Source organism: Bacillus rossius (assembly GCF_032445375.1).
Source record: "Bacillus rossius redtenbacheri isolate Brsri chromosome 9 unlocalized genomic scaffold, Brsri_v3 Brsri_v3_scf9_2, whole genome shotgun sequence".
Lineage (NCBI taxonomy): Eukaryota > Metazoa > Arthropoda > Insecta > Phasmatodea > Bacillidae > Bacillus > Bacillus rossius.
This window is the reverse complement of record NW_026962013.1, coordinates 31,417,044-31,441,585: the sequence shown is the minus strand read 5'-3', so window position 1 is coordinate 31,441,585 and position 24,542 is coordinate 31,417,044. Positions and strand designations below refer to the sequence as shown.

The 24,542-nt window shown below is 37.1% G+C and overlaps 1 protein-coding gene across 2 annotated transcripts in view; it reads right to left on the bottom strand.

Moving 5' to 3' along the window:
* LOC134542931 (sushi, von Willebrand factor type A, EGF and pentraxin domain-containing protein 1) overlaps nt 1-24,542 on the bottom strand; it is a 259,383-nt gene that overhangs the window by 130,030 nt on the left and 104,811 nt on the right. For both annotated transcript variants that reach the window (XM_063387537.1, XM_063387539.1), the window contains exon 4: nt 3,281-3,362. In XM_063387537.1, the coding sequence (XP_063243607.1) occupies nt 3,281-3,362 (82 nt within the window). The remainder of the gene's footprint in view (nt 1-3,280; nt 3,363-24,542) is intronic.

The window sequence follows — 24,542 nt, the reverse complement described above, 5'->3', positions numbered from 1 at the left end:
GTTCGCAAGAGCGAACGATAACTGATCGAAGGATAAAAAAAGGTGTGGGAGAGGGGCTTGGCGCTACAGTTGTTATTCATGTATCGTCAGGGTTTTTAAATGTTTTCACGCACATTTTTCTTTAGCAGTATACGGTTTGGACGTCTGGAATTCCAGCTACCCGAGCCTACCAGACTGCGATAACCAGCCGTAACGAGTACTTGAATGGGTGAACGAGTTATGATTCTCGAGTCATGACGGATCCCGTTTTCGGTGGTCAGGACTGAAAGAACGGAATGAACGAATCGTTTGAACGGAATCGATTCAAATGAATCGATTCTGTCAACTGACTCGTTCTGCCCATCACTACTACAGACGCGACGCGAAGAGCGCGTGGCGACACGAAAATATCGCTTTTGTTGTGAACCTGCTTGTTTGTTTTTAAACACGGAACTAACAGAAACAAACTATCTGTACTAATAATAAAACTGTTTGAGGCTAAAAGTCTGTACATTGTATGAAATTATATAAAAAAAATTGCAAATGTCTATTTACATTATTGAGAACTCGAAAATATAGTTTTTAAAATTTTTGTCTGTTTGTATATTTGTTCGAGCATCAATAAAAACTACTGAACAGATTTTGATGAAGTTTTTTTAATGGAAAGGTCTTTAGCCAACTTAGATACTAGGCTATGTCTAAATACAGAATTCTAATCGTAAGGGGGCGAAAAAAGGGGGAAATATGGTTTAATGATAATTGTATCTCAGAAACTAATCAAGCTTAAGAAAATATAATGACTACCAATAATTAACATTTGAAAACCACCCACCACAATTTTTATATTTTGTTATTTTCATTCGCTAAAGGGTGAAAAAGGAGTAAGTATGTTTTAAAATTTAATAATATCGCCGAATTTAACTAACCATACCTAATGAATGATCTTGGGTACCAATAATACACATACAAAAACTTACAACAAAATGTTTTTTATATTTTGTGAAATTAAACTCCTAAGGGGTGAAAAATGAATAAGTTTTTATAAATTAATAATCATATCTCCGAATTTAATTATTAAGCTTAATGAATGATTTCGGGTACCAATAATGATCATTCAAAAACTCCCATCCACAATTTTTATATTATTTTAAATTCAACCCCCTAAGAGTAAATAATTATTTTGGGTATCAATAATAAACATACAAAAACATACTAAAACAATTTTTTATAATTTTTGAAATTCAACCCTAAAGGGTGAAAATATGTACGTTTTAAAAATTAATAATTATATCTCCGAATGTAATTAAGTGTAATGAATGGTTTTGGGTACCACTAATGAAAATACGAAAACTTACACCACAAGTTTTATACTTTCCGAAATTCAACCACTAAGGGGTAAAAAAAGGGGAAAGTTATTTTGAAGATTAATTATTATAACTCCGTATTTAATTAAGCGTAATGAATGATTTTGGGCACCAATAATAATAAATAAGTAAATATTATCTACAATTTTTATAGTTTGCGAAATTCATCCTTGTCTATCTCATGAAATGAAAAGGACGTAAGTGTGTTTTCATCAAGGTAAAATATATTTCGACCACTCTGAAACAGACGTTAAAAAATTAGGTAGTTAATCTATACTAAAAAAAAGGGCCTTCACATAACTTCTCCAAAAAATATATTTATAAAAGTGTTATGTTATGAAATAAATATTTTATGCATCTGACAATTTATTTTGTCTATTTAATCAGTAAAATTGTATGGAATTAATCACATTTCTGTAAGATTTTAGCAATACTCAGAAATAGTGCCAGCGAAGCCGCGGGTTATTAGCTAGTTAGATATAAAGAAAATCTTTATTGTTATTACATTCGCATTATATGAACGACTTCCATCAATGCATCAAAAATTACCTATGGTAGAATGAAGATGCAGTTTAAGTGTATAATATGGTACGCATTCCAGCCATAGGCGTAGCCAGGATTTGGAAACTGTAAGAATACAATTATTCTGATAGACCTAATTCTGTTTGGAGGGGATGGGGTAGGGTTAAGGAATACTCCCTAGACAAAAGGGGTGTACGCCCTCCCCTAAAAAGTTTTTTAAAGGATGATCCTTGGAAAGCTGTCTCAGAGTTCATAAGTGTTTTTTAAAGCTGTTATTCTTAAATAAAAAGTGCCACTGACGAAGGGTAGGCACTCAAAATACCACTGCTATGATTATGTCCTACGTGCATAGTCAGTGGCCGTGAATTGAGCAACACACAGGGGCGGATAAATCTGACCGCTCATTAGACTGCAGTAATGCATGCCCGCACTGTCGGTTGTTACTGTATGATTGGCAGCCTTCTGTAAGAGACTTCGCCCAGTTCGGCCGGGCCATTCAAGACGCGTTTGCTCTTCCGTACTGACTTGCTATGATTGGTGTGTCGACATAAGACATTACCCTAGTCTAATTGGTATATACATTATGATTGTGTAAATAGAAGTATTGCTCAATGAAGTGCCATGTGAACAATAACTGCATGAAAGTAAAGATCAATTGTGACTGTATAAATAGTTCATAGTGTATAACATAATACAAGTGAGTGAATTTTAACTATCATGTGAACTACGGTGACTAATGTGAATAGGACTAGAAATAGATTGATCTAATTTATCTAATATTCAACAAACTCTGCTTATTAATACTTATTTCCATTGTTTAACATAATATCCAGTATTAGAAATTTGTAATATAACGTTTATGCTAGCTAATGCATATATTGTACATATATTAGAAATAGTGTATGTAATCATATACATATTTATTTCATAAAAATTGTCACCATGTTGACAAGCCCTATATTCAGTGAGACACTGCTCATCAACTGAATCTATTGGGTGCTAAGAAAATAAATAAATAAATAAAACTGAAAGAAACTCAACCAGTCACAGACGATGCTACAGTGTTTTAACACTCGGTTGGTCTCGAAATCTTTTCGCGAAATATACATGGCTCTAGCGATACATTATCTGTTTGAACTGATTAATGAGATTTTTAGAGGAGCCATGACCCCCCCCCCCCCCCCCCTTTTGCCAATCCCTAAACACGCCCATGATTCCAGCCTCTATCCGAATGATAAAGCGAATTTACATGTGTCTGTCTATGAGTAAGGAACCATCCCAGCATCAGCCTGCAGATTCCCCCCCCCCCCCCCCGGGTGGGAAAGTATGGGGAGCAGAAAGGCGTTGGTTGTCTCGACTCCCCGAGAGATTATCCAAAAGCCTAAAGGACGTAAATTTTTAGTTTTTTTTCTCACCTCCTGCAGAGTTCGGCCGCCTTCTCCCACGAGTGTCGTATACTGAAGAATTTGTAACAGTGTAGACCCCGGAGCTCCCATCCTGAAACAAAAACACAAAGCGCACACGTGTAAATAACTGTTTTAGGTTATGGCTTTATGAAAAAAAAAATTGTGAGCGAATCTTTTAGTACTCGCTAGAGATGTGTAACATCTTACATCGGTAACGAGCTAAGTTTTGTGTTCTCATGTTGCAAAACACTTATAATACGAAACTAGAACACGAAATTTAACGTAGAATCCTTTCAAATAATGACGATCGTGATAAATATACGAAAATTGTGTTTTCAACTTAACTTCTGGACGCGAAACACACGTAGTTTCCGCACCCGTCGCAAGAATTCGCTGCTGGAGCAGCTTCGTTGACTGTTGGATAATTTGATTGGCAGACAGGATTTTTTTTTACATAGATAATGAAACGACTCCGATAAGAGCGAAAAGGACTTGAAAAATGACTAAACCCTGTCTTTGGGCCTGATTTTCAACAAAGAACTTTATTAAAATACAGCTCATCTTGTTTATATTCACTAAACAGTTAATATTATAAAGTTTCCCTTTGTCTTTGCGAACTTTATTTCGCCCCATCCGCCACAGAGGCAGCACTGTGGTTAAACATTTCCGTTTCATGCGACTTCCGTTCCATTCACGAAATTACTCCTACCAAATGCTGTATGCCGAGAGCTAATATGTTACACATCAAAAATAAAACACATGCTAAGACGGTTACATCATAAACTTTAAAACCAGAAGGATTAGATGTTTGTGGCGACCAGGAATCTATCTCCAACGTATTTTATGAACTATACTTTACTGCATAATTGTAACAGTAAATTCACATACACACTGTAAATGGAACTGAAATAATCATGTAAAAATACAGATATGTGTAAATTGGTACATTTACATAAAAGTAACTGTATCGCTACAAAATATTTTCTCAGTAGCACTGGGTTCAGATTATAGCCCTCGGACATTTTTGCTGAGTATTATCCTAGTACCCTAATTACTCTAAGTTGTTGGTTAGATTATCCCTGATTAGCTTTCCAGTATTTACTGCGCACATTAATAAGCATAATAAAAAAAAAGTTCATTATTGTTGAATGTTCGATTATCTTTGCATTGGTTTAAAAGATATTCTTGAATTAAACATTGATTAAAAAAAATATGTGCCAATTTTCGATAATGCACAGTATCATCTTGAAAATTGTATTTCATGTATGAAAAAATTAACCATAGCCATGAACTGTGCAAAGTTATAATATCTTTCTTGTAGAATTACAAACTATATCTTGGCAACTGGTTCCCAAAGCCGCTGGCCTAAACCGATGTCATCTTTTGGACTGGGTTACTCTTGATTGGGCAAAACTTCTCCTCCTTGATAGTTACCTACTGGCTCGGTACCATCCAGGGCGTGTCAAGGGCTCTGCGATCCATTAACGGATACCTGTAATATTGGCGTTATTATTCAGGGAGAGGCTGCGTTCTCCTTGGGCCATACATAGGTAGATTTGACACGCCCTGAATGACAAGAAACCAATAACAACATTACAAAATTCAAATGATCATCAGATGCAATCCGGTTGGAAGGCAAAGTGCGACAGAAGCCAGCGGACAATAGACACCGTCTTGTTTGTGTACTTTATGTGAAGTTCATCCTGGTAACAGAATTCCGCATGCCTAAAATATTTAACCAAGAAGCGACGATTATTATTATTTTTTTGACGTGATAACGTCTTATAAATCGATGAACGCCGGTTGCCTGCACGAAAAATTGTCATGTTCCGCCTGAGCCGAGCGTGCAAGAACCGGCCAACCACCGTCCGAGAAAATCTTCTATAATATCAAACAAGTTAAGGGGGGCTTTTTAACTAATTGTTCGTTTGAGAATGAAAAAGTATAAAATTTTTCATCAATGTTTTCTTATGACGTTATCACGTAAAATTATCGTCCGTAAACCGACTTTACAGACAACCCCCTTTTTTTAAGAATGCTCAGTGGTTTGAAACTCACTCCTCGTTTATTTCTTTCTCTCTTCTGCGCGTGGATAAGTGAGTTGGCGTAACGGCGCGGCGGGTGCGTGAGCAATGGCGTGGCAAACGGAGCGTCGTTTAGAAAGCCAACGCGAAAAGGAAGAATTCCCATCGGCGAGGCGCGGGCGACTTTCACTGCGGGCGCGGCAGTTAGCGCCGCAAAGAGGAAGTGATTCTCCCATTTCCGTCACGCGCGGAGGGACAGCTGCCGAAACGCGCCGTATTGTTTTCAATTCGTTTTTGTGCCATAACCGTTATTTTTGTATCGTCGAAATCCTTCCCAGTGACCGCATCTCGCCTCTGGTGCAGCCTCGACCAAGATGCAAGACACCAACGGTCTACTAAGATATTAAAAAAAATATTATTAAAAAATATATATTTCCTTTCTAAATTCACAGACACGTAACGTGTGTGAGAGAATTACATCATAAAAATTTTTAAAATAGTTTTTAACGATTTTTTTTGTATTTAAAACTATATTTAATATTTTTACTGTTTTAAGTATTTTATTATATTTTAATATTTTGTACTAAAAACAATATTTAATGTGTTTAGGTTTGTATGTGATTAGATTTGTATTTTTTATATGCAATATATTATTTTGTATGGTTTATGTTAGTTATAAACTTGGATGTTAAGTTGGTGGATGATTTGTCAGTAATTGCTGTAATTTTTTGCACGCACAAAATATTAATATGGCAGATGAAAAAAAAAAAATAATCCCGCGAAATAATACAGAATAATTATTACTTTCCTTCTCATATTCTTATTGACATAGGTACTACGAAGTGACAATTAGAATATTCTCATATCACACACGTTATTAATAATTAACCACAGAAAGTATAAACACTATTAAAAATTATTGTAGTTTTTTCTCAAGGAATTCGCATAAATGTGTCATAAGAGCAAATTAAACAAGTATACTAACACAAAAATTAGGCATATTTCATAACAAATTAATGTGTATGATATAGGTTTTAAAAATATTTTTTTTTGCTCTTCTGTGAAATTGGACAATGTGGACAGGTGTTCAATAAAACTTTTTAAAAAAATAAAAAAAAAAACATTTCTTATAATGCTTTAATTTAAGCCTACATAAAAATTTGCAATAATAGATAATTAACTGCCAGTCATTTGGACCCACCCATGTCTTTTCAAGGGAACAGGAAGTGAACATAGACACCTATCGTTTCGAGGATATCAGGAAATTACATTTTCCCCCTAAAAGTAGCCCTCGGCGGAGAAAATATCGCTTGTCGCGGTGGACACGTGAACCGGATAGTTGAGCTTTCAAGCCAACCTCTCCTTAACTTAATTATTTTCCACAAGGTCTCTAATTAAAAATAAAAAGAAAGAAGTTACAGGTACAGCGCTGATTATCAACTCTGATGTGTAAATGTGTTGTTAAAAACCACACACATTAGCAGAGGTACGGAAATATCGTGGAATCATTTGTTCGCAAGCTAGAATGCAAATCTTCATACTCTTGTAATGTGTTGCTGATTGGACCGCAGTTTATTTGGACACGCCCCTCTGCAACCGAGAGCCAACGTTGCCCAACTAGGAGAGAATTAATCTAAATCAGGTAGTGGCGACTAACCAGAACAAAATCAGCCAATGAAGCAAATATTGGCAGAGCAAACGCAGGGCTTTGAATTTTAGCCTGGCGTCAAACGAATTCGCAAAATTTCCTGGTCTATCATTAATTAAGTGAACAATAATGAACATAGAAGTCCATAATAGAACAAATAAACTGCGCTGTTAAAAAATGTTCGCCTTAAATTTCGGAATCACTCTGGTTACAAATTATCCAGGGATCTTTGCACATGTACAATTTCATACATTGACACTTATTAATGTTACTTACTTAGAAGGTGAACTTACAATAATCATATTGGAGTATGAAAACACCCGTAAAAGACTTGCAAACTCTCCTTCCATGAACTTATATGTTTTCCCTGTTTGCTACAGAACAAAAAAAAAAACTCGTAGACTCTAATATGGTATAGTTTATAAGAAGATCAAGTTATCTGAATCTACATGAATCTTTTGATTATTATAGGTGCATTGTTCATTAAAAAGTCAGTATTATTTTGCAATTTCTGACAGTGTGATTAGAATTGGAAACTTTAAACAAAGTAATAAACACAAAAAAAACCAAGCTAAGGTTAGCTGTTGTCCAAAATAAACAATTAAATACACAAGTAATTCCGAATGTATCAGCTGTTCATAATTTTTTACCTATTAAGTTACCACTCAATAGCACCAAATTTTAAAAATGCTAGAAAAATTGCAAAGCGTTTCGCTTGGTGCGTCTAGCAGCTTGGCTGGCGACCGTCCCCATCATCTGGCTAGGGTTACTTTTCTACCCCTCATTCACATTCCTGCGTGCGCCCGCGGGCACCCAGCTCTCCCAATAGAGAGAATACACACCAGGACAATCTCACGTTTCCCGCCATTAGTTTCTACTTCTCGTACGCACACAAACTCTCTCTTTGCCTTCCTCGTTACATCTTTCTCTTTGGAAGAAGAAAAAAGAAAAGACGCCTGCCTAGCATTTCGAAGTTTGGGGTGACTAGGATTCACTGCAATGGAGTCAGACGTCCGATCAGCTAGCTCCGTTCGCTTGTGCTGCTTCTTGGTCAGAATAAAAATAAAACCACAATTTTTTTGAATATCATTCAATTTAGCACTATTTTAAATGTTGCTGACTCAACCAAACCACACTTTTGTTTTTAATTACGATCACTTATAATTGCAAAAAATAAAAAAATCTGCCCTCCCCAAAAAAGTAAAGAAATAATTATTTTAAGAATTTTATTTATGTACACATCTAATATAACCTACCTTTGATTCAAAAGCAGAAAAAAAAAATCTCAAGATGCACGAACGCGAATTATTCGAAAGTGTATATAAAGTTTCACATTTTTATGTCTGAGTTCGCTCGGGTAGGGATATGATAAAAAAGGCGAACGCTGTATTATTATTGTAAAAGTTTTTAGGAATGACTAAAGCAAGCAACTATAATAGGTTCACTTATTTTACAGAAGCGGTAGTTTGATTCGTGATCAAATTTAATTAATACATCTAATTCAGTACTTTTGGAAAATTTGTAAAAGAAAGTTCCGAGCAGTAGTTGGCTATGGGGCTGCAGCCAGTAACAATCTTAAACTGCAAGTTATTTAAATTTAAAGACATACAATTTTGTGTTCGTTATAAAAGTTGTGCTGCGGAAATATAATTTCAACAATAAAAGGGGCAGTATTACTCGTGGTCCTCAATTAAATGCACAAATAGACTTGAGATAACAGGAAAGTCATAAAGTACAATGAATATGTTCCGTGTTTATTCCGTAAATGATGTCAGACATGGTTTTGAATCTGAATTTTTTTTCAATGTGTTTAAACAATGGAAAGTTGTTTTACGTGGCTATCAATTTTAGATTTTTACTTTCTATCTACTGTCTACGAGGATCATTTTAAAAGTGAAAGAATGTTTTGATGTGACTAGTCGCGCGGTTTCCACCCCCCCTCTGCCTTCCCCCCACCCGGGCCACGTCATGGACCATCCCATTCCTTCGCGCCAGTCTGACGCTAACAGCGAGCTGCGACAGTCGTTGAAGTTTATAGCGTGACCCTGAAACGTGTGACCAAACTAAAATATCCAGCCGAGTGTGATTGTTCGTGGTGTTGTACGCTGTTTGAATGCTGCGAGAAAAAAAAAACGTCCCGCCTTGCCCGGTGGAGTTGCCCAGCTATTATTATTCCTTGCGCGTTCGTGTCCTCTCACGTGTGCCGTTACAGATCATCTGTTCCGTGATTCACATTGACATATCTGAGTACGTTATCCGTAGGGACAGGAAAAATTCGCGGGTTCAATGACCTCCAGTATGAAATCCAGAACTCCATAGCTCTACGTACACTCGGTCAAATGTCACCCACTCATTGGCTGCTGTCTTGTGAGACGTCCCAACGTAGCAGCCTGTGATTCGATAAAGTTTTGGTTGGGTGTTTCTCATTGGCCCAGCGTCATCCAGGTGAGTTGTGAGCCAATAGCAGAGGCAGAACTGAGGTATAACTATTTGTATTTTAGCCTGTCGCGAAATGAATTCGCGAATTTTTCCGATCTCTAGTTATCCGTTCCCGCTTCTGGGTCTTCGTGGAGCGGGCCTCGCCCGAAGGAGGGATGGACGAATGCTACTACTCTCTACATAGCAAGGAGAAACAGGAGGAACAGCCGCGGGGGAAAAAACAAAAGATCCGAAGCAAACCTGTCTCCACCACAGACCCGTTTACTAGAGCTCTTACTAGGAGAAGGAAAGCTTATCATCGACGTCGACAGAAAAAAAAAGAACGACCGCAGTGTAAAAAGGTGGGACAATGAGAAGGCAAGGTATGATTCATCACCTGTCTTCACGAGTACTGTTCTATCAAAAAAAAAATGTATTCGTCTCACAAAACCTCACTGTCTTGTTTACTACAGGTGAAACCATGAGCAGAAATATTGAAACAACGTGGTGGAATTATTGTTACTGTTCAATATGATTGCGCGGGATGCTTTCTAAGCATATTGTTTAAGATTGGGATGATATGTCCACAATTAGGCCTGTGCGGTATAACAATTATGCGTTTTCATGTACTTATAGTACACTCCTGCTTAACTGCACATTTGAAGGCAATTTATGAAAGTCATCATATTTCTTCATAACTTCATCTCTTAAGCTTTGCCTGGGCTACAGCTGAAGCAGTTAAATACAAATGAAGATTAAAGAAAAATGGACGCCACGCGCATAAGTGTAACACCACACTTCAGTAATTCATGTTGAAACTAAACAATCAAGTAGGTATATTATGGAAGTTCACATTAGTGATTCACGAGCGTAAGATACACGGTAACGAAAAAAACTGCAGAGGTCCTATATTTGTTGTTTGGTTGTTATTTTTCCTCTCCTCCTTATCACCACCATGAGGTGCCCCACTTATGGGCGTTTCAATTTTCGTTACGTTTTGATGAGTCATGGGATACTCACCCCACCTACTGTAGAGAAGTTACTTAAAAAAAATAATATTTTAAAATGTTACTGTCTGAAGGTAAACACGAACGAGGTATATGTATATTAGTGCTTAGTTTATCTGGCGTAGCGTAAGTTCATAATTCCCTCGGCTGCCGTTACTCTACAAGAAGCATGTTCCTCGGCTTCAGCCACGTCGCACGGACTTCTCGGAACGACACACCCGGCCCCTCTGGTGTCGCTCTACATTGCCGACACGTATGAGGGAACTCGGTCAGCTGTCGGGTAGCCAAGTTCGGCAGAGAAAACAAGCGTGCTACCACAAAAAAATTAGTTGTCTGTAAAGTCAGTTTACGGACGATAGTTTAACGTGACAACGTCATAAAAAAACATTTGCATAGTTTTATGAATAAAATTGAATCATTTTTATTGAATTATCACTATTTTGTATGGATACAAACAAGGAGTGAAATGAAATCTACAATTTAATTGATAAATTTACTTTTATTTGCACTCATTAATTCAATTATGTTTATTAATTTAACGAAGAGATTATTTTTACTATAACTTTTATACATGTTTGCTATTTAACTTCTTCCTATCTGTGTTATTCTGTTAGGGATAGGACGATGATAGGAAAATTAGGAAACGAATGGGAGTGTTTCAAGTTTAATGTGCCTCGAAAAAGTCAAATCGATGGTTGTTCCAATCGAGTGGAAGAGAGATAGATGCGATGCAAGCGTACAATGAGCGTAACGGGACAATGTGAGTAACGGGACATTTTTTCGTTCGTGCAGCCGGCGTTCATCGATTTATTAGACGTTGCCACATCAAAAAAATACAGTTTGAAACGAAATCCAGAAACAGAACTACCAATCCGACCTGGGCGTATTCCTAAATGCGTTTTCGTAAACGGACACCACTCGGACATCCTGGGCGGTTTTCAAATCGCGTGGGTTTTATCTGAGGCTCTGCACACCGCACAGCGACCGGTCTGAGCAGCACGTGACCTACTCTCGTTTACTCTTGTCATTATTAGAGACCTGTAAAATTCGCAGATTCATTTCGCGATAGGATAGTCCAAATAATTTTTGACATTATTTTGCTTCAGTGATTGGGCCACAGTTTATCAGAAGGACTCTGGGCCAATGAAAAATCTTTAACAGAAGAATTAGCGAATCACAATCATTCCAGTCAACAGGTGTTACGAGTCGGTAACCAATCAGCAGATGTAATTTTCACGAGTGCATAGAGGATAATGGAGTCTATCCTGTAGGGATTTGAAATCGCGAATTTTACAGGTCTCTAGTCATTATGCTTTGATGCACATGAAATTACAAGAGCATATTCAGATGAAGCTGAGGTAAAAGTGACTTGAGCTCGAGTGAAATGGGTCCACCTGGTTACTTACATATTTGGGTGTTACTTTAACGTATACATATCTATATATTTGGACGAGTTTTAATTTTCCCATTTAGTTCATATATTGATCGAGGTAGGCTACATAGTAATTTCTCGTCATTATTGTTTAAGTTTATCAAGTACTTCAGTTTTTTTTTGTTTGTAAATATAGTTCTGTCTGGTTGTCTGTCTCAAATTTAGCTACCATTGTCCTGTTGAGGTGTTTGCAAAACAATTCGTAAAAAAAAGTTTTTCTTTGCAAGTGACATTTGGTAAATAGTGGCACAATGGTACTAGGTACTTTTGTGAACAATGAAATGTTGGACAGGTTACGCGACACAGACTTTAACAGTAACTAACATACTTAAAATCCAAATGGTAATCACACAGAAACTACGAAGCTGAAATTTTGGTGTCGACGAATGTGGCATTAATTATTACAATGACACAGTGCATTATCTTTCCGTGTTTAAGAAAACGGAATATCAGTTTTCACTGTACACGTGGGACTAGCTTTGCCCATGTTCGCACAAGATTTCCGAGACGTGAATCGAATGGAAAGTGAGAACACGATCGAAGAATGAGATTTGTAATCTATCGAGCAGTCAGTATTTTCTTACCCTGATGGGATAATAGCCCTATATTTACAAGGCCTGTCGGAAATGACTTAACCACGCGGGCTAGCGTCACGAAACTTTCTTCCAAGCTTACAATTGGTTGGGTTTACCTTGGACGGCAGGAAAAAAGAACTTGTAAGTATTTCCGTACTCGCCAGAAATGTGTAACATTTAAACTTTGTAACGAGCAAATTCATGTGTCCTCACGATTTCAAGTATACTTACAACACGCGAAATTCGGACACGGAATTGAACGTATATTTCTTTAAAATGATGCCGAGCGTGATAAATACACGCAAGTTGTGTTTCAAACTAAATTTCTGGACGCGAATCATACGTATTTTCCGCAAACGCCACTAGAATTCGCCGCTAGAATGCCCAATCGCTTCTTAACAGAACTCACTGACATGGCATATATTCAACCTGTAGTTTAGAAGTCACAATTTATTAATGTATTTATGCGTTCCTTAAGCGATATTTCTGGCTAGGAAAAAAGTAAGTTATCTCATTCTAGGACTTACAAATAAAGTTTGGACTTTAATACGAAAGGCATATGAATACAAGTACCTATATTCCAAATTATTGTCGTTACATGAATTAACCGATTTGAAATAAACAATTGTTTTTATTGTGTGGATGTTTAATTCATAGGGATGCCTTTAAATAACATTAAGCTAAACTGAAATCCAAAATTATTATGTTGTCACTAATGTTACCTAACTGAGACTTCAAAATTTAAGCATACTAAATCTCACTTAAGAGCAAATTTTTTTTTTTAAATTGTAAAAAAAGGGGGGAGGTACATAAACCGAACGCAGCATTGTTTCATAATTTTTTATTCCATAGTTTTATTCCATAGCAATTTTTTATAGTTTCATAATTAATATTTGCCTTCGCGTAAGCAGAGATCACACTTCAAGATACTTACAGAGACCATAACACAGAGTCATTACCGGTATTATGAAAGTTGTAGTCTTTCCATAAAATAAGTTATAAAAATTGATATGGCCCAAAAGCTATCGAAACCAACTCTCCCCCTTCGTAGTTCTGGAGTAGGTACTTTTATTGGTAGCATGTCCACCTTTGCTTTAACTGCGACATGCATTTCAGCTCCCGCGTGCGCGCTCCTTACTTTCCCCGCAACGTGTGCATTGTTCCTGGCGAGAGATCGAGGGCAGGGCAGATCTCGAAGCACGTCGTCGCGCACAATGGAAGCTCATCGCCCCGTGTCACACGCCGCGCGACGGTCGGGCGACCGCTGCGCCTGACCCGTCCGACTCTTCATCTCCATTCCCCTGGCAGAGGCTGCGGTGCGTTCCGCTGCTTTATGACTAGGGGCATGCAGATTTCGCGAAAAGATTTCGAGACTAGATGAAAGTTAAAACACTATAGCATCGTCCATGTGTCGTGATTAGGTGACTTTCTCCCAGGTACATATCGATTGCAACAACACCAATAACAGTAATTCAATGCGTAAGCAAACGCGTCCTGAGTGGCTCGGTCAAACAAGGCAACGACTTCTCTCGCAGACGACCGCCAACAACAAGGAAGGAACCGCTGGCGCGCGTATACCTTGTTGCATTCTAATAAGTGTTCAGATCTTTTCGCGAAAAATGCCTACCCCTATTTATGACTAGAACCTCACTGGGTAGCGAAGTAGACTGCAAGCGCATATACTTAATACCTGCTTCTAGTTGCTGACAGCGGCTCTTGACACGCTCTTGTCGACCCTGAGCCGGTCACGAACAAGAAGTGTCGTCTCCCAATCACGTGTCATCCACCGAAGGACGTGATCTTGTCAAGGACCAATGAGCATTATAAAAAATGTTGAGTCTAGCCTGAAGTGAAATGGATTCGAGAAAAAAAAATATTGTGGCATCATTATTTTCAAGCGATTAAATCGTATTCAACTTCCATTGAATTCAAATCCTTGAATGGTACATGACGTCACTGGAACGTCTTAACCTTGGCCATCCGATTCCTTCAAATATTTTTTTGTTACGTGTTCTAAATTTTCTTTGGGTGCATATTTCATTTTTATTTTCAATGGCGTAAGGGGATTAAGGTCTCGACATATCGCAATTTCCGTCCTAAATTTTTTGGGTCGACATGGCATAGGACTTAGCTTTGGCTACTCGTTGAAGTACACTACACTACACTTGTGAACTGGTGTGATTATATGATAGTTGTAGTCGCCCGCGGCGCTTACAGACTAGAGACCTGTTGGTAAATATGTGGTTGCAATATGGTACAGAAGGTCTGGGAGATATTATTTATGCCTTTACATGCCAAAAATTGTGATAAATAGTTCAAAATTATCACTATAAAAAAATTATGTAAAAATCCAAGATGGCGGCGCCCAATACCCATTAAGGGGCCGGTATAGTCAGGGGCGTATATGTGTTAGTGAGGCGGGATGATAAGTGCGAAGCTCGCTGATGCTTCTAGCGCGGTGTCGCATATAAACACAAGGCTTTAGACTGGCGCGCAGTCTTCTCGTCGTGCACAGGGCAACTATGAAATGCAAGAGGTGACCGTAACAATATATGGCGGAGAAATGAAGATAAAGGTGTATCCATATCGGTAGTTTTATCTCTTAAAAATTACTCTGAAAACACTCTTCTAGAAACACAGTTGAAAAAGTTAACCCGGTAACAAAACTACTTTTCGACCCTCGGCGAATCATCTGCTTTCCGTAAACAGACCCCACTCGGATACCTTATGTAGTTTTCAAATCGCCTTGTTTTTCGTGAAGCTTTGCACACCGTGTGTGTGCCCGTGTAGGCTTGTATCCCGGAAGAAACCTATTTCAGAAATGTTCTTTAGACAAACTTAGTAAAAATAAAATATAAAAGTTAATGAAATATTAGCACGTTTTGAATGGTCATAAAGATGTTTGAACGCAGTTTCGTTATCGAAAAATAACAATAAACAAGGATTACATAATTATGAAAGAATATAAACGTTTTATTATTAAAACATATTACCTGAAACTATTCCAGAACCTCAATAGTGTTGGAAATACCTTTTAATGCAAACCTTTAACCACCAAACAACGAGCACGTGGTTTTCGTGTCCTTGGATCGAAGGAAGAAAATAAAAGATGTGTTAACTGCACGGTTCGTGGCGATGATTTCACTTCTGTATACAGTAGACCATAAAAGCAGAAAGCTTTCACTTCATCTGCCGTGCACGTGAAAAAAAAAAAAAAAAAAAAAAAAAAACGGGTAGCAGAAAAAAATTCAAAAAATATGGTTTTTCATTTCTGTGTTTGCGGTTGGCATCACGAGGAAATGTTTCAAAATTTGGACTACAGAAGTAAATATGTAAGCATTTCTCAACTGTAAAAAATTATACAAAATGAAAACTAGTGAGTAGAGCCACTATTATTTCGCGGATTCATTGGCAAAAATGTAACTCTTTTTTTTTGTAAATGGAACATAAATATTCATGTCAAATTACAGATATATGTAAATTTGATTATTTACATGAAAACAGCTGTATCACTACAAAATAGTGTTCGCATTAATGCTGGGTTCGGATTCTTACCTGGGCATTTATGATGTATGCTGTCCCAGTACATCCAATAGTTTAAGTTATTTGGTAAAACGTTCCCTGAATAGCTTTGCAGTATTAACTGCGCACATTATTAGTAAGCACAATAAAACAAAATAAAGTCAAATGAAAGAATATTCGAAATTCTTATTCATGGTTACAAAAAAAATGCTTTAATGAAACAGAAATTGAAATATAAAAGATTGCGCCAATTTTCATAAGAAAAACTCAGTATTATCTCCAAAAACGTATTTTATACATGCCGAAATAACCATACCTACGTGTTGCACAAATTTACAATATATTTCTTGTAGTATTTATTATAAAATATTTTTGGCAACTTACTTCCAAAGGAATCTTTTGTAACAGTACAGAAAAATAATTCTGTGTAGCAAAGTAGATCTTGAATCACGCGCTCCAAACACACACACATATATATAATTCACGTTGATTATTGGACTCCATCTTTGTTTGACACGCCCTTGACGACTCTGTGCCAATTATAAACAAGGAAAAGATATGGTTACGTAATCACGTGTAACCCGCCAAACGACGTGACTTTATTTTCGACCAACGACCATTCTAAAAAAAAAAGTTTCATTATACGTAAACAAGTTGAGTCTAGCCTGAAATTTGTTCGCGCAACTTTGTTTTTTCTGTATGTCACTTCTTTCTGTCAAGGAATGTTATTGGTTTTTGCCGCCTACGTCTCGCGGATAAAAAAAAAGATTTTCCAACATTTGGACAAAACGATTTCCTTCTCGTGATCAAGAAACTGGAAGTCAGTCAATGAGAGTCATTGATAGGAAAATAGAAAATCTTGCCGTTTTACGTTGAAGTTTACTTATCTTAATAGCAGTTTGGGTGATTTTTGTGATTGCTACTATGCAGAAAACACGATATTTGTTTTGAAAATTTTTTTAGTGTGTGGAATGTGGAATTCTTTATGCAAATGTCTCCGTTGCTACGGGAACACTATGTTTCCCGCACTTTGGATGCGAGCCAGAAATCTCTGACGAAATTTAAATGTTTAACCTCGCCTTCAGGACGTTCGGAGATGCTTTCCCAAAGTCACGTTTAAGCTGGACTCACAATCGTCCGTCTCATCCGTCCGACATCCGTCCGTCCATCAATCACGTGACCAGCAGCCAGTCAGATGGCCCGGAAAATTCCATCTGTCCGTCCGTCAAAACTTTTACCAAGCTTCAACTTTCGGCGGACGGATGAAACAACGTATTGCCGGCAACCTTTTTAAATTTTGTTTTTATGTTCAGCTGCTTCCAACGGCTATTGCATTGTTAATGATATATTCACTTTCGGATCTAAATCCAGTCTTTATGTGACTTTGTCATCGTATTGACACGGTATTGGTTTAATTAAGTAAAAGGGAATTTGAAGGCCTTTAAAAAACTGTTGAATAAAAAAATGACGTCTTTGGCATGAATTTATTCCAGTTTATCTTAGTTTCAACAATATTGTTCGAGGCGCGGCAGTGGCGTGCCCTCTAGGAGAGACGCGCACAATGAGCAGTGCGAGAATGTTCTGCAGCAACCAGCATGCAGTAAACAAGAGGCGGCGGACGCGGCGGATGCTAGGCTGTTGTCGCAAGCGCTCCCCCAAAGGTCAGACGTCTTCGCTTTCACCGGGCGGGAGACTGGAATCCCGTCGTGTTTGTCCAACCTCCGGGGGGGGGGGGGGGGGGGGGGGGGGCGGCCGCAGCCTTGGGGACGGAGCCGCCGCCGCCGCCGCCGCCGCCGCCGCCGCTCCCGCCTCGGGCACGCAGCCTGCTTCCTGCGGCGATCCTCGTCTTCTCCCGCGAGGCGCCGTCGTTGACTCGCGATTATTTGCCGGCAGAGCTGCCAGAATCGGGAGGCCCAAGTTTCACCGTCTGCGAGTCAGACGCCTGAATAATACGTGTCCGAGCATCTACGAACACCCCCCACCCCACACGCACAAATACATCCCCTCCCCTCCCACACACAGAGCCGTTGTGGCATTTAAAGCTATCGCGAGCGAGCGGCGAGCTTATAGTTACGTTCGAGACTGATCAGGGGTTCAGTGAATCTTACGCTTCCGGTAAACAGCAAAGTAAGACCCTTGAGTGTTTGTCTGCAAATGATACTTCATATTTTTGTTAACAACTCGCTGAATTTAAAAAAAAGTTATTTGAAAACTCAAAAACTCATTTAAATGCACTGGCAATGCTGACATCCAAAGCGAGACGATATTATATTTATAACCTCAACTAAGTAGCAAAAGGACCAAAGAGGACCGTCGTGATGCGTGGTTTCTGTCCGTTAATGTTGGCAAACGGAGTCGTTCAGAGGATTCATCACAGCTGCTAAAATTGTGTGCTGCAGGGTCTCGCGGTTCCAAGTCTCAATGGCGTAATTTTAATACTGAAAAGAAATAAAAATTTTTGAAAAATATAGAAAGGTATAAGGAAGGTTTCTATTGAATAATTTTTTTATATTTTTTTTATTAAATAAGTTTTATCCCGCATTGAAAGTACTGTTTCTGAGCTGTTTTCAGTGTGATTTTCAGAAGTTTTAATTGAATATTTCATAAATATTTTTCATTGGAAACATAGTGTTAACCTTATAAAATAAATTTCTTTCTGTGTTTTCACTGTCGTAATTGAGATATTTGATGAAAATTATGTATTTCTAAAGTAATGCACACATTGCTGGGCCAAAAAGATGATCGTCGCGCGGGAAACTGGGTGGGAGGCAGAGAAGGGAAGAAGAGGTGTAGACAGCGAGAGCCCTCCCCCCTGTGGAGCTGCTAAGCTGACCCCTGCTGGGCGCAGGCCTCTGCCGGAGCCTGACAACAACAATAGGGAAGAGTGCAGGGGGTGGGGGTTACTACCTGCTGTGGAGCTGTCCCAAAACTGAGGTTCGCAACTCGCCAGAAGAAGGAATAGCCCAGGAAACAAAGGTTTCAACCTGTGAAAAATTTGTCCAAAGCTGAATTTTTGCACAGTGGTAGAGTCGACTATGCTTAATAACATACCGAAAGTTTACCGCTGTAGACCTTGTGCGTATCACTGAAAATTTGCAGTTAAGTCCTAGATGACAGCGACTTGCAGCAGTTCATTAAAATGCGTCTTATTTTCGCACTTTTTACCGTAGACTCTCGATAGCTATATGAAAATAATCTTAAAGCACTACTACTCACATTAATAATGAATAAAGTTCTAAAAGTTAATATTAAAGGTAAGAAAAAAAAATGTTAAATTAATGAAATAAGTTTTTTTACATCAGTCAAGGCAATAAAAAGACAATTCACTTAAAAATAAAGGGTCTTACGCAAATATTCCTTTAACAAAAGTTGTTGTTTAGTTCTTAAGCTTTACAGGGACATATCTCTCAAAAGTCTAGCTCAATTTATAGGATCACTAGAGACTCCAAGCTTATCAATGTCGTCTACGCACTGCGACAGTCACAGCCGCAAGCGCTGTGGCCACTCTCACTCCCACGAAATCGAAGATTTTTAATCTTTGTAAAATTTGCTTCTAACTGAAATTTAAAACAGCGGTTACATTCAAGATATCTAGCAACATTTGAAATGTTTACTTCCGCAAACCTTGCGCGGAACACCGAAAACGAGAAGTTAATTCCTAAATAATACTTTATTGACCACTCAACAATATGGCACTATAACGTAATTACTATAGTATACTTTCAGAATAGCAAACCAAAACATTATTCTCAATGATTAAATTTAAAAATCTTTCACTACGTTTTACTAAATATGATATTTATTCAACAATATTAGAAGAGTGGTGTTCTGAAAAAAAAGGGCACAAATGAAAATACGTATTACAAAAACACGTAGAACCCGATGTGAAAACATTAAATAAAAGTAGTTGCAAAGTTCTTAAACTTTAAATTAGTTTATTTGTTGAGAGCTTGGTACAATGTGTCCGAGCCGCGTAGTGTATACAACTGCGAGGTTGTCGAAGTAGGCTCGGGTCGGGACGAATTTCGCCGTAAAGAAACAAAGGTTTTTAATACAGGGAAAATTATCCCAAAGAAAAAACTTTGTACAATTGCAGAATGAACGTTTCTTAGTAACATATCAAAAGTTTACCGATGCAAACCTTGTGCGTCACACCAAAAACGAGCAGTTAAGTCCAAAATGTCAATTTTTTGCAACGATCCATAATAATGGATATTGCAAATGCAGTTTATGGAGTAGACTGACAGTATGGAACCCAAAATAATCTAGAAACAATGCCCTATCTGAGGATAGTGATAACAAGTACAAAGTTTAAACATATTTCAATAAAATAGACAATTTAAATCATTAAAGTTAACGAATTCACTTTCATTCAATTTTTAGGAAATATAAATACATTTTACATAAACTTAAAGAGCCCAAAATGGAAATCGCTTTTTATAAACGTTGTTGCATATTTATTCTTCTTTAAATTGGTATATTTTTTAAGTGTCTCATACAATTAGTCTGACCGCTGAAGCGATCCGAGCCGCGTAGTGTATACTACTGCGATGTTGTCGAAGTAGGCTCGGGTCGGGACAAATTTCGCTGTAAAGAAACAAAGGTTTTTAATACATGGAAAATATCCCAAAGAAGAAACTTTGTACAGTTGTAGAATGAACGTTTCTTAGTAACATATCAAAAGTTTACCGATGAAAACCTTGTGCGTCACGCCAAAAACGAGCAGTTCAGCCCAAAATGTCCATTTTTTGCAACGATCCACAATAATGGATATTTTAAATGCAGTTTAAGGCGAACGCTGGCAGTATGGAACCCAAAATAATCTAGAAACATTGCCCTATCTGAGGATAGTAATAAAAAGTACACAGTTTTAACATCTTTATATAAAATAGATAATTTAAATCATTAAAGTTGAGAAATTCATTTTCATTCAATTTTACGGAAAAGTTAATATATTTTACATAAACTTAAAGAGCCCAAAATGGAAATCGCTTTTTATAAACGTTGTTGCATATTTATTCTTCTTTATATTGGTATATTTTTTAAGTATCTCATACAATTAGTCTGACCGCTGAAGCGATCCGAGCCGCGTAGTGTATACTACTGCGATGTTGTCGAAGTAGGCTCGGGTCGGGACGAATTTCGCTGTAAAGAAACAAAAGTTTTTAATACATGGAAAATTATCCCAAAGAGGAAACTTTGTACAGTTGCAGAATGAACGTTTCTTAGAAACATATCAAAAGTTTACCGATGCAAACCTTGTGCGTCACACCAAAAACGAGCAGTTAAGTCCAAAATGTCAATTTTTTGCAACGATCCATAATAATGGATATTGCAAATGCAGTTTATGGAGTAGACTGACAGTATGGAACCCAAAATAATCTAGAAACAATGCCCTATCTGAGGATAGTGATAACAAGTACAAAGTTTAAACATATTTCAATAAAATAGACAATTTAAATCATTAAAGTTAACGAATTCACTTTCATTCAATTTTTAGGAAATATAAATACATTTTACATAAACTTAAAGAGCCCAAAATGGAAATCGCTTTTTATAAACGTTGTTTCATATTTATTCTTCTTTAAATTGGTATATTTTTTAAGTGTCTCATACAATTAGTCTGACCGCTGAAGCGATCCGAGCCGCGTAGTGTATACTACTGCGATGTTGTCGAAGTAAGCTCGGGTCGGGACAAATTTCGCTGTAAAGAAACAAAGGTTTTTAATACATGGAAATTATCCCAAAGAAGAAACTTTGTACAGTTGTAGAATGAACGTTTCTTAGTAACATATCAAAAGTTTACCGATGAAAACCTTGTGCGTCACGCCAAAAACGAGCAGTTCAGCCCAAAATGTCAATTTTTTGCAACGATCCACAATAATGGATATTTTAAATGCAGTTTAAGGCGAACGCTGGCAGTATGGAACCCAAAATAATCTAGAAACATTGCCCTATCTGAGGATAGTAATAAAAAGTACACAGTTTTAACATCTTTATATAAAATAGATAATTTAAATCATTAAAGTTGAGAAATTCATTTTCATTCAATTTTACGGAAAAGTTAATATATTTTACATAAACTTAAAGAGCCCAAAATGGAAATCGCTTTTTATAAACGTTGTTGCATATTTATTCTTCTTTATATTGGTATATTTTTTAAGTATCTCATACAATTAGTCTGACCGCTGAAGCGATCCGAGCCGCGTAGTGTATACTACTGCGATGTTGTCGAAGTAAGCTCGGGTCGGGACAAATTTCGCTGTAAAGAAACAAAGGTTTTTAATACATGGAAATTATCCCAAAGAAGAAACTTTGTACAGTTGTAGAATGAACGTTTCTTAGTAACATATCAAAAGTTTACCGATGAAAACCTTGTGCGTCACGCCAAAAACGAGCAGTTCAGCCCAAAATGTCAATTTTTTGCAACGATCCACAATAATGGATATTTTAAATGCAGTTTAAGGCGAACGCTGGCAGTATGGAACCCAAAATAATCTAGAAACATTGCCCTATCTGAGGATAGTAATAAAAAGTACACAGTTTTAACATCTTTATATAAAATAGATAATTTAAATCATTAAAGTTGAGAAATTCATTTTCATTCAATTTTACGGAAAAGTTAATATATTTTACATAAACTTAAAGAGCCCAAAATGGAAATCGCTTTTTATAAACGTTGTTGCATATTTATTCTTCTTTATATTGGTATATTTTTTAAGTATCTCATACAATTAGTCTGACCGCTGAAGCGATCCGAGCCGCGTAGTGTATACTACTGCGATGTTGTCGAAGTAGGCTCGGGTCGGGACGAATTTCGCTGTAAAGAAACAAAAGTTTTTAATACATGGAAAATTATCCCAAAGAAGAAACTTTGTACAGTTGCAGAATGAACGTTTCTTAGAAACATATCAAAAGTTTACCGATGCAAACCTTGTGCGTCACACCAAAAACGAGCAGTTAAGTCCAAAATGTCAATTTTTTGCAACGATCCATAATAATGGATATTGCAAATGCAGTTTATGGAGTAGACTGACAGTATGGAACCCAAAATAATCTAGAAACAATGCCCTATCTGAGGATAGTGATAACAAGTACAAAGTTTAAACATATTTCAATAAAATAGACAATTTAAATCATTAAAGTTAACGAATTTACTTTCATTCAATTTTTAGGAAATATAAATACATTTTACATAAACTTAAAGAGCCCAAAATGGAAATCGCTTTTTATAAACGTTGTTTCATATTTATTCTTCTTTAAATTGGTATATTTTTTAAGTGTCTCATACAATTGGTCTGACCGCTGAAGCGATCCGAAGCGCGTAGTGTATACTACTGCGATGTTGTCGAAGTAAGCTCGGGTCGGGACGAATTTCGCTGTAAAGAAACAAAAGTTTTTAATACATGGAAAATTATCCCAAAGAAGAAACTTTGTACAGTTGTAGAATGAACGTTTCTTAGTAACATATCAAAAGATTACCGATGCAAACCTTGTGCGTCACACCAAAAACGAGCAGTTAAGCCCAAAATGTCAATTTTTTGCAACGATCCACAATAATGAATATTATAAATGCAGTTTATGGCGAACGCTGGCAGTATGGAACTCAAAATAATCTAGAAACATTGCCCTATCTGAGGATAGTGATAAAAAGTACAAAGTTTAAAATATGTTTATAAAATAGACAATTTAAATCATTAAAGTTAACGAATTCACTTTCATTCAATTTTAGGAAATATAATTACATTTTACATAATCTTGAAGAGCCCAAAATGGAAATCGCTTTTTATAAACGTTGTTGCATATTTATTCTTCTTTAAATTGGTATATTTTTTAAGTGTCTCATACAATTAGTCTGACCGCTCAAGCGATCCGAGCCGCGTAGTGTATACTACTGCGATGTTGTCGAAGTAAGCTCGGGTCGGGACGAATTTCGCTGTAAAGAAACAAAAGTTTTTAATACATGGAAAATTATCCCAAAGAAGAAACTTTGTACAGTTGTAGAATGAACGTTTCTTAGTAACATATCAAAAGATTACCGATGCAAACCTTGTGCGTCACACCATAAACGAGCAGTTAAGCCCAAAATGTCAATTTTTTGCAACGATCCACAATAATGGATATTATAAATGCAGTTTATGGCGAACGCTGGCAGTATGGAACTCAAAATAATCTAGAAACATTGCCCTATCTGAGGATAGTGATAAAAAGTACAAAGTTTAAAATATGTTTATAAAATAGACAATTTAAATCATTAAAGTTAACGAATTCACTTTCATTCAATTTTAGGAAATATAATTACATTTTACATAATCTTGAAGAGCCCAAAATGGAAATCGCTTTTTATAAACGTTGTTGCATATTTATTCTTCTTTAAATTGGTATATTTTTTAAGTGTCTCATACAATTAGTCTGACCGCTCAAGCGATCCGAGCCGCGTAGTGTATACTACTGCGATGTTGTCGAAGTAAGCTCGGGTCGGGACGAATTTCGCTGTAAAGAAACAAAGGTTTTTAATACATGGAAAATTATCCCAAAGAAGAAACTTTGTACAGTTGTGCAATGAACGTTTCTTAGTAACATATCAAAAGATTACTGATGCAAACCTTGTGCGTCACACCAAAAACGAGCAGTTAATCCCAAAA